General features: G+C 31.3%; 1 protein-coding gene across 1 annotated transcript in view; it reads left to right on the top strand.

Annotated features, from left to right (window-relative positions):
* DGKB (diacylglycerol kinase beta) overlaps positions 1–12,274 on the top strand; it is a 708,671-nt gene that overhangs the window by 389,781 nt on the left and 306,616 nt on the right. Inside the window, exon 21 of the mRNA XM_028164532.2 lies at positions 8,822–8,886. Coding sequence (XP_028020333.2) covers positions 8,822–8,886 — 65 coding nt within the window. The remainder of the gene's footprint in view (positions 1–8,821; positions 8,887–12,274) is intronic.

Here is a 12,274-nt window from a genome sequence, read left to right as displayed (position 1 = left end):
ATACTTTCACATCATCTGAGTATCTCCAGTGTCTCAATCTGTTATATCATCAACTCAGGTCAAAAGTCTTATCTGAATATCATCACCTCAGAGTCCCAAATCCTATCTTCTAAATCATCAAAATCAGTTATAGGTGAGACTCAGTATTATACATTCGGAGGAAAAATTATTCATTGTGAACTTGTAAAACTAGAAAACAAGTTATCTGCTTTAAACAGTGATGAAACAAGCATAGTATAACAGTTAGACATTCCTACTCTAAAAGAAAGAAAGAGTAAGATAGAAAGGATTCATCGGCCCCAAGCAATATGAATACTTGACTTGATCACATCTGCAAGAACTTTACAAGGTTCCAGGGATTAGGTTTTGATACCTTTGGGGGCCACCATTCAGCCCACTGCAGATGACACCATGAAAAATATTAACTTACATATAAAGAGAAAACCTAAATAAATCATAGAAATTTTTAAAAATTGTCATGATGTTGCTTCCAAAAACCACCGGGCCAGCAATTCACAAATGATTCTTTAAAACCTTCAAAGAACAAATCCTATGCATTATTAACTATTCTGAACCATAAAAATGGAAACCTTCTGATTCCCTTTATTAAGCCAACACAATAAATATCAATATCTGACAAAATCTGCCTATGAAACAATCCCATTTGTAGCTATTGGTGTAATTTTCTTAAATAATATATTAACAGAGAGGACATTATGTAATTCGGACATTCAGGTAAAGATTGTCAGGAGAGCAAAGATTGTTTATTGCAGATGGGAAATATATTATGGGACTCTAATCTCATATTTAAAATTTCAAAATCTAACAAACCTCGGAAAACCAATTTTTTCCCATTATTTATTTGGTGAGATATATAACCAGAACTGACATGTTCTTTGTAGCGTTTATTTATCTTTCTTTAAGTCAGTATTCGTATGTACTAGTACAGAAATATGTGAATTTTACAGTGTGTTGTTCCCTCTGGGTTTGTTATTTAATGTGTCACATATGCACAGTATAGCCTTTTTAAAGTCCCCAAAGTTTTAAATAGCAAAGCACAGCTGTCTCTAGGTACTTCATCCAATGCACATAGGAATTTATTTAATTTACTATATCAATAAACCAAAAGAGAAAATCATGTGAATCTCAAAATGATAACTATATTTCTATAATAATAAGAGCTAACATTTATTTCCTTGCTTTATACATGCCAGATGCTGTTTTAGCTATCTTCCTGGTATTAGAACATCACGTCTTCATAATAAAGCAGGCACTATTAGTTTCACTCCTATTTTAAAGATAGGAAATTAGAAACACTGATAGCCTGAACAACTTTTCAAGGTCAAAGATCCAGTTAATTTTAGAGCCAGGTCTTGAACCCAGACATTTTAACTCCAGAGTCCAAGTTCTTAACCTCTCTGCTATGCACATTGTCAGTCAGTATCTGGTGGTCATTTTAATCATTTGTCCATTCATTCAGTCAATCACAATTTGAGTGCTTGGTCTTTCCTAGGCTAGTGAAATGATACGATATCTAGTTCTGTGATATGGAAATGAATAAAACATGTCATGTCCTCATAGAGCTTACATAACCTTACACAAAGCTTAAGAGGAGAAGATGATTAAAAAGCTGCAAAAGAAAAATACATAGTATGCCAGATTGTGTTAACATGCTGTATGTTAAGATGGTAATTGATATGGAAAAATATATCAAGAAAGGGAGATGAACTCTTAATAAAATATAACTGGATGAATCATTTCCAAGCCTGATAAAAACTTAATTTCTCAAAAGTAAAGACAGCATTTTGATTAATAATAATATACTGCATACAGTCTCATTAAATTAAATCTGCAAAATGCTGTACCAGCATTTCCATTTGGTATTGTTCTGGATGTACTATATAAAGCAATTAGATAAGAAAAAAAGACTTAGAGATGGAAATGTTTGAATGGAGCCAGAGCATGTATCATTATTTATAGATGATAGGACTGTATTCCCAGAAAAAAATGAATCAATTGAAAGGAACCATAAAATAACAGAATTATAAGGTTTAAAAGATTAATAATAATCAAAATGTTTTCTATATGAAACATAGCCAGTTAAAAAGATAAAATAAAAGAGGGGTATATTACAGTAAATACAAAAGTAAGATAAATATGTGTGAAATTAACATAAATAAATACATTGGACTTAATATGAAGGAAACTTTGGCGCCCACTAAGAATCATATGAGAAAACATAGTAAGCAGGAAAATATATCTTTTAAAAGATAGGACCTGATACTATAAAATATCCCAGTTCTCCCAAAATTTATCTATCAAATCAGATCTAATTGCAGTACCAAAGGATTTTGCCTGGGTATTCATAGCAAGGTAATTTGAATAAAAATGATGTCAAATTTTACCAGAAAGTACAAATCTTCTATATAACCATAAAACTTTTTAAAAGAGTGAAATAAATGAGGAATGTGACTCTTGCCCATCCAGATATGAAAATTGATTACAAAACTACATTTAAAATAGTTTAGTATACTGGTTCAGAGTAACAGAGATGCAGAGATGAAAATTTATTATGTAATAAATTGTGTCTTTCAAACAAAGAGGGAAAGGTAAATTATTCAAAAACTCCTATTAATATACATAATATGTATTTTGGCAAAAATTAGGCAAGATTTCTACTTTTATGCCAAAATAATACAAAATGATTCAAATATTACACTGTAAAATATGACGTCATAAAGGCCAAAACATACAAAAAGTAGTAATATTCCTAATTCTGGAGAAAAGAAAGATGTTTCTAAGCATGACTCAAAACTCAGAAAGAAAATGTTGATATATCTGAAATATAAACATTTTAAACTCTACAAGGTAAAACAAAGTCAAAAAACAAACTTGTAAAATATTTGCAATGCATGACTTTGTCTACACTAGTAAAAAGCATAAAATGCCTGGGTTCTAGAGGCAGTTTCCTGTATTGAACTGTTAATTCCACAACCTCTTCCTATATAGTCTAGAATGATTCTAAGATCCATAATCCTCAGATTTCTCATTCATAACACATATGTAACAATAGACATCTCATAAAATTTTGTATGAGGTTAAATGAAATACTACATGTAAAGCTTTTAAAACAGTGCTTTAACAGTAGTAAATATTTAATTATTCATTGTTATCATTATGGTTATTAATATAAATAAATGTTTCCTTAAGGTACACAGACAAAATGGATAATGTACTTGAATAGGTAGTCCACATAAGAATAAATATGAACAAAAGCATATGAAAAGATAGTCAATTTCAATCAACAATAATGAAAAGTTATTTAAACAATTGTGACATACCTTTTAGCCCATCAAATTCAGAAACCGATAAACTTAATGATAACCAGTCATCTTACACACTACTAGTGGGAATATGTTAACTTTTTGGAGAATAATTTTTCACTCTATAAAGAAATGTAATATTTACATACACTTTTAGCCAGGAATTCCACTTGAGTATTTGTTGTAAAGAAATATTCACAGAGCTGCATAAAGGTTGTATAGAATTTGGTATCACAATATTAAACAACATCAAATTTGGTAGCAAAATATTAAACCCAAACCACTACCGGTAGGAAAATAGCTACATAAATAATGACACATCCATTAAAGGGAGGAGGTTGCTGACATTAAAAACTACAGGAAAATACCTGTTTACTGATATAACAAGATGTCTGAGCTTTATTTATAAGTGAAAAAAACCCCAGTTTCATCACAGTTTGTATAATATAAACCTATTTTTGTAAATATACATATGTGCATATATATTTTCATACATGTATACTTCATATATAGACAGTTTTCAAAATGATGCATGAGAAAGGATCTTGGTTATTATCTCTAGGAATTAAAATTGGGGAAATGTGAGACTCGCTTTTCATTTCATATACTTTTATATATATTGAATTTTTTTAACATTACTTTTATTTAAAGTATAGTTTAACCAAAGAAAAAGATCATAATCAGTTTGAGAGCTCAGAGTTCTTCAAGGGAGACCCTAAGCGCATATTCTCTGAATATCTTTTGGAGGAATTTAATAGAAAAAAAAATTCTTTGAAACCCTTGAGGTTGTGCGTGGGGTGAGTGTGGGGTTGAATGCACAAATGGATTTCCAGAGACTGCTCATTGCTATTTTGGAATTGTTGGACGGCATAACTGAGAAAATATACTAAAAGCTGTGAGGATGAATCAATTGGGATGGAGCTGGGAACATTTATTAAGTCTGTACCAGAACTTTCGAATCGTATAGTTTCATCAGAATTGGCAGACCTCTCTGCCGAAGCAGATGGTGCTGGCTCATAAGGGTTAAGGTTCCAAGAAAGGATACCACTGCATATTTATTAGGATGGTAAAATTAAAAAGACTGTCAAGAGTTGGAGTAGATGTGGAGTGTTGGTAAAGATGTGGAGTAACTGGAACTCTCATACTTTACTAGTAGGAATGCAAATGGTACAAGTACTTTGAAAAATAATGTGGCAGTTTCTTATAAAGTTCAATATACACATACCATATAACTCAGCGGTCTCCTTCCTAAGTGTTTACCCAAAAGACATAATCACACATGTCTACAAAAAGAATTGTGCTGAAAAGTTCATAGCAGCTTTATACATAAAAGCCAAATGTCAGCAACTAATGAATAAACAGATTGTGGTATACTTATTTAATAGAATACTACTTAGCAATAAAAAGGGACAAACCACTGACACTGGAACAAATGGCTGAATCTCAAAAGCATTATAGTAAGTGAAAGAAGCCAGACATAAGAGAATACTTTTAAATTCCATTTATAGGAAATATTAGAAAAGGCAAACTATAATGACAGCAGATCAATGATTTTTAAGGGCGGAGGAGTGTTTGTGTGTGTATATATATATACACACACATGCATGCATATACACATACGTGTGTGTGTGTGTGTGTCTGTGTGTATATAAATGCAAAGGGCCTTAGGGAACTTTTGGGGGTGATGGAAATTTTCTGTATCATGATTATGAAAGTTGTTATTGATACCTCTGTCAAACATTTAATTGTACACTTAAAATTGCTTTATTGTATGTAAATAATACCTCAAAAATTCAGTTGGAAATCTTTAAAAATATTCAACAAATAAAACACCCACAAACTTCAGCTTTTGAAGCTCTTTAGCAAATTGCAATTATTAAAGGAAAAAAAGCTCACACACAGGAAGACATTGTGGTTTATCCATCCAAAAGTAAGGAGGAACTGAACAACTTCAAGAAATCAATGAAAATTCATTCATCTAGCATACAAGGTTTAATTTTAATTTCCATAATTGCATTTTGGAATAATTCTTGATAATACTTATTTGTAATTAGCTAGATTTATATTCTATCCTAAAATGGAATGAATTGAGAAGATATTTAATTTGGTATAATAATAATGCAGTTTCCAGAAATACAAATTATTTGGCAAGTTTTGTAAAAATATTTGTCAGAGAAAGTTTCTTTAAATGGATTAAAAAATATAGTACCTATGACATATTTAGGCAAATATATTTTACATTTCAAGAAAAAGATTAGTATTGATAATGTCCTCCTCTTAGTAGAAATCGCTGTATATAGGTATCTCAGCACTTTTATTTTCTCAATTTAAAATGTTATGATCCACAGAAAATAATAAAGTTTTTCAAATTAATAACTTAAAATGCAACTTTGGGGATTTAGGGTAAGTTTATGATAAGCCCTTACAGGAAAAGAAAAAAATCAGTCTTTAGAAAAATACCAGTGCAGAGTATTAAAGGCAGATGTGGCTAAGAGGCTGATTCTCTGATATATGTATACGTGTGTGTGTGTGTGTGTGTGTGTGTGTGTATACACACACACACATATGTACATATTTGCATATATATAAATTAACATACAAATTACTACACAGACTACTTTGAAAATGAACATAATGGGATTTATTTTTTTTTGCTTTAATAAAGATGGATATGTTTTAGTTCTTCGATCTGATTTTATTTTTTAAATTGAAAGTATAAATTCAGGAAATAATAAAACCAAATTGAGAGTCAGTAAATACATCTTTCAAATTTATGCAATTCAACTATTTTTTAGCACCCTCTTTTTACTTTAAATAAAATTCTAGTTTGGATATAGAATATATGAACACCTCAGCTATAACAGAACACTACTGCAATTGCTGTACAGAATAATCTCAGAAAATCTCACTGCAATACTATAAAGGGGTATCAGTATCCTCTTTTAAAGATAAGGAAGCTGTGACTCATGGTAAATAAGCAATTTGCTCACAATCACAAGTCTTGGAAGTGAAAGTGTCCGAATTCAAAGTTTATCCGTTCTAGGATATGAAAGTGATGCCAATTTAATTTCTGTTTCCTACAAACCGCAATGCATAGAGACCAAAAGGGCAAAGTTTATGTAAAAAACCAACATTACTTTAGCTTTTTCTTATTTGGTGTCTTTTTAGAGACCCGTTAGTGCCCCTGAAATATGGCTGCTGGATAAGTTTGCAGGGTTTGGCAGTTCTGTTTCAAGCCTCTTGGGGCTATGCCAAAAGGACAGGGTCCCATGGGAATTTGGTCTGAATTTTCATCCAAATGAACACCTGCTGTCATTGTTCCTTATCCATTCTGTAGTCAGCAAGGCCAGCTCTCTCTTTGTCGTGGGACCCATTCAACACAAGGAAAAGGCATACCAGTGTTCCTCACTAGTTTTTATTTTTCCCCTCTCTTTCCTACATGATTCTTTGCTGGAGTATCTTGGAGATAGAGGAGCTAAGGTTAAGTTTATCTTTGGCTATTTGGTGTTCTGTATTTCTAGGAGTTTAGGCAATTATAGTCCAGTCTACATAAATGGTCTTCTTTTGATACTCTCTCTTTCCTCCTTCCTCCTCTCTTTTCCTTTCTCCCTCTCTCTGTACTATTTATGTTGCTTTGGAAAGGAAGAGATCTGTTATTGCAAAAGTGTATGCTTATAAAGCAAATTATCCGACACAATCTACTTTTAAAAGTTTCAGTGCTATAACTTACAGAAACAAATAATTCAAGCAGAGGTAAATTCAATGATAGTCTCCCTGTGGATAACTAATATTGATCATTCATTCTTAGTACTTGATTCATATTTCTTTACTTTTGTTTAACTGGTCTGTTGGATGTATGCATTTAATTATAAGGTATTCCAGATTGATTTTGAACCAGATTAGGGATAAAGTCAAAATAAGTGATTTTTAAAATTAATGATAATGCCACATAATATACCATACTCAGAGTTTTTCTATAATTTCATACCACAGTAAGACAACTGCACATTCTCAAAAAAGTATATTTATGACTTATTAGTGAGAATTTTTTAAAAAGGAAGAAACTCTGTGACTGGGTTTGAGAGCTATTGAACCAATAAAGGTGAACACCTTGATATTCTTACTTAGCAAACCAGGAAATTGACCACACATATATAACAGAGTTATATCTTAGGATATCAAACCATAGAATTTTTAAATAACTTTTTTATTTTACAAGTGTTGTTTCAGTACGCACCTATCTATACTTTTGTGTCCTTTACACGTGGATTAATTCAATTACTCAACAATTTTTAGAGGATAAAATTGTACAGATAACACTAGAGTTCTATCACAGCTCTATCTTGCAGGGAAAAGCAGCTCTCGGTCTGCCATCTGCGGCGGGCATTGGTCCCTCTCTTGTTGTGCCTCATGCTTTGTTATGCATGAGTAAGCACATTAGCCTTTTCATTTCATTCATTAGACTTTTAATCCTTGATTAGTGTTTTCAGGATTCTCTCAAATACACAACTTCTTTATTTCCTTTGTGTTTGGTTTTTCTTTTTCTTTTATCTCTACTATGAAACGAAATTAACCGTTAATCGCTAAAATAGCCCCATTTCCTTTGAGATTACTGGTAAATATATTAGTTTCTCATTCGAGTGATTAATCATGTGTAGATGAAGAATGGGAAATTATCTCCTTGCTTGGAATAACAGGGCCAACTATTAAAAGTCAGCAAGAACAGTCTGTACTTGAAAAGCTTGAATCAAAGTATTCTACCAATCTCACATGTTGTGTGATTCTGTATCATAGAAACTCTGAATGAATTTCCTAAAAGGGAGAAGCATCCATTAGGGTGCAGAACTGGTGCATTTGAGGTCTCAGAGTTCAGTTACACTTGTCCCCAATTCTCCAAAAATAAATTTTTCCCTTTGTTGTTTTTCTCCATTAAGCAAGATATGTCAGAAAGTGGCTTGTGGAATGAATAGTTAATAATTACACATCCAGTACACTCTTAGCCAACTTTGAAGCCACGTATTATACTTACCTTTACTAGATATGCACCCTCAAATTATATTTTTACCCATAATTAATCTCAAAGGACTAGGAGCTTCTCCACCTGATCATTTCTCCACTTAAGCCATTCTTCTAGTTTTTGTGTAACAGTATTTTCAACTACTTTTTGACATTTATGTTCATATGAACTATCTTAAACATACTTTAAGCATGAGGCCAAAACCAGTTATTAAAGGAGATATATAAATTAAATAGAAATCAATTCCTAGAAGTAAATATGAAAAATAACCAATGGTGACTAAATCACACTTGCATGGAATTTATGTGGATTACACATTTCTGCCTAATTGCAGAATATCTTCTTTGCAATGACATTGTTTAGGAAAAGTTAATTTAAAATATTATTCTTCAATTTTTTTCTCTTTTAATCGTTATTTCCACAATAATAGGATAATAGGATCATAAACTGTCTTGTTTTTCGTTTCTGTTTCTCTTCTTAGGATGCTTCCATTGCACACAGATTCCACATCATGAGAGAAAAACACCCAGAAAAATTCAATAGTAGGTAAGATAACATATTATAATTATGGTTGCTGTTGATGAACTATGTCATAAAAAGCATCACTATATGGTATAAGGCATTTTACATATAATGACTGAATAAGGCTTGGTGTATGTGTAAGTATTAAGACAAAAGTGTAAATGAATTTGATTTTTCTTGTTAGGTTTTAGTGAGGTTATAATGAGGAATACAGTGTGGTCATATCTAAGCCCATTCTTATGTGATGAGAAGAAAGATTTCAAGTGTAAGGTGAAAATAGTACCTTATTAAGATATACTGGAAGTCTTTACATGGCTAAGTATGTGAGGAGTGATCATCCTAAATCCCAAGGAAAAACATGAGGCTCTGATTTGATCATGCTGAGTAACTGTACATTACGTAGGTATCATACAAGACCTCTAATCTTTGTACTATCAGTCCTATATTGGCCTCAGCTAAATGGAAAATAAACCAGAGAAATATCAATGCTGACAAAAACTACTTTTAAAGACTTTTTCTTCACAGTGAAAAAGCCTTGAAAACCAAAATATGCAGAAATTATTTCCTCTAAAATGTAGATGTTGACTTTTTTCTGATATTCAGGGAAGTAGAGAAAGCTTTGGCTTTGTTATCTTCCCCATTTCTAGAAGGAACTATGGCTCTCTCCACCCCACTACCCAGGAAAAATTGGGCAGAAGCAGTGAATCATCTTTTGCTTCAGTTATACCCATTTGTACTCTGTTCATTTCACAGAGGTACAAAATCATAATCAGCATTTATATACAGTTATTTAAGTGCTTTATATATTAATGTTCAAAGTCAAAGGCCCTATGGTCTCTATATTTGGCTAGATTGACATTGTACCATAAATGTTACAGAACACATAAGACAACTGCTCCTGGAAATTCTTATGTTTATTTCAGTTTTGTCATACACTAGTAGATTGACATAGTTTTCTTCCATGTAGTTTCATAATAAATAAATGCTGTTAAAATGTATTTTTAAATCTGTTTTAGATTTTTCTTAACTATAGACTTTAGTGTACTACTTTATACAAGAATCATCATATTAAATAGTTTCATGGTTAGTGAGACCCTATCTGATTTTTCATTATATTGATCTATTTAAATGTTTTAGCAAGACATATGAAAACTTATTTGTAAAATGTGCCTTAGGTATTGCTTTAATGATAAATCATGATGCTATGGTTTGCTCTTTCTTTCATAGTTCAGACATCTATGATTTTTGTTTTAAGGAAAATGGAAAAAGTGTATAATGAATATGTGTATGTGCACATAATATCTTTAGAAGGATTCACAAAAATCTTTTAACTTTGGTTTCTTCTGGAAAAGAGAACCAAGTGGTTGGGATGGATACTGAATTTTTATTGTACTGTTTGAATTTTATGCCATGTATATTACAAAATTAAGTCAAAAGTAATTCATTAAAATTTTGTACCTGTTTTCTTTATATCTAGAATAGACATTTTCATTTTACAAGATTTAATTTTATTTCATGAAATCTATGAAAAAAATTGATGTAACAATGAAATTATATTCACTTTGTAGTATATTTCAACACTTGATGACCCACCCACCTTGAATGTTCTGGAAATGAACATATTTATTAATGCACATAAAGCCATATTATAGAATCAACTATCCTATGCTTACCCCAGTGCCATTCTGTGAAGCATTCATGTGTTGATATTCATATATTAAAATAGGTTTCTAGCAAAAAAAAAAAAATGCTATTTGAAAAATGCTGCATGCAGTGTGCCCCACCAGGAGTTTTACAGTTTAAAAGCCCATTAAAGGAATTAAGAAATGCTTAAGGGGGAAAATTTTTGTCCCAAACTTATTCAGCAGAGGGAGGAGAGAAGAGAGAAGGAGGGAGGGGAGAAAACCAGAGAAACAGAGAGAAAGAGAGACATGGGGGAGGGGGAAGGGAGAAAGGAGAATTAAAAATATAGAGTAGTGTATCAGTATGTTTAGGTGATGCTCAAATTTGACAGCCTATATTTAAGAATGCCAATACTTATGATCCTCCCTCAAGTATAAAAGGTAATCAGTTCTGTTCTCCAGAATAATTTTAATTCTTTTTAATAAGACTTCTGTTATTTACATATATCTATTTAAGTTTTTATTATCAATTGCAGTACTAATTTATGACATTGCTCACTGCCCAACATGTAGTTAGATGCCATTTACTACAATGTGTTTATATACCCCGATGAATTTATAAGATGTAAAATTACATCTTAGTGAAACTTACTTGTAAATTTAAGTCACAAGTAAATCTTGCTTGTATAGTTTAAAGGGGATATTTCATTTGGAACAGTAATAACATAGAAAACACCTTCTAGATTGTTACAGGTCACATGTTTCTGTTGTGAGTTCAAAGAATGCCATGTATATCAGTAGATGCTCAGTGAATTATCGCCAACTGTTTTTTAAGATAACAATCAGCCCTAAAATTGTATACATCACCAAGTTAATTATCCATATACATTTCAGTCTGTACTTTTGTAGGTTGCCTTCACTCAGAGTTACAAGCATTTAGGTAATTCTCTAAACTGCAATACAACATATTCAGATTATGAAAATGTTCTAATAAATTTCTGTGAGGAAGACATGCCAGATATTGTGCACAAGCAGTTTCATACTTACAAGGACAGATTTCCAGATTTCAACACTGAGACAGGTTCAGCTATAGCACTTTCATATTTTCAGGAATTTGCAAATGGATTTTTTTAAGTACTCTGAATAATTGTGTTTCAGATCAGATCTCTTGTCACAATAAATCACACGCCATTAATATTATCCTCTAGCATGCTCACCTTGAAATTCATTTATATTTTAAAGAACATGATGTTTCTAACATTATCTTAAGGAAATTAATTACCAAAATATATAGTTCTGCTCTCTATGCTTCTTATGACAGAAATTGAAAGAACTGGGAAAGATAATGATTTTTCCGGTGGTGCTTAAGAGAGTGCTAGTTGAGAGGTTTATATCATATTCTTTTCCAAATTTCTGTGTAAATCTAAGTTAACTGTTAAAAGGAAATATGCTGTTCAACTTTCTAAACTTTAAGATAGTCTTCAAACTGAATTTAAATAAATATTTCTGTTGTTTTAAGCTGGAAAAAAATAATTCTTGAAGTATCTATGCTACTATTATTTAAAACCATTTTTTACATAATATTGGTATTTAAAATATTTATATAACTTGACTATTACTATTTACCATCTTACTGATGTTCATAATTCAAATATATTACACCTTTCTGGGTTTTATTTAGTAAAACATTTTAAGTTCTTGCTTTTTTAAAAAAAGATATTAACAATTGTATATAAACACACTATAATATCTATCTATTAACATAATTATGAAGGGTTATAATAATTTTG

The sequence above is a fragment of the Balaenoptera acutorostrata genome, chromosome 7 (genome assembly GCF_949987535.1).
Source record: "Balaenoptera acutorostrata chromosome 7, mBalAcu1.1, whole genome shotgun sequence".
NCBI classification, from domain to species: Eukaryota; Metazoa; Chordata; class Mammalia; order Artiodactyla; family Balaenopteridae; genus Balaenoptera; species Balaenoptera acutorostrata.
The sequence above is the reverse complement of the archived record's forward strand: the minus strand, read 5'-3'. Positions and strand labels throughout refer to the sequence as shown.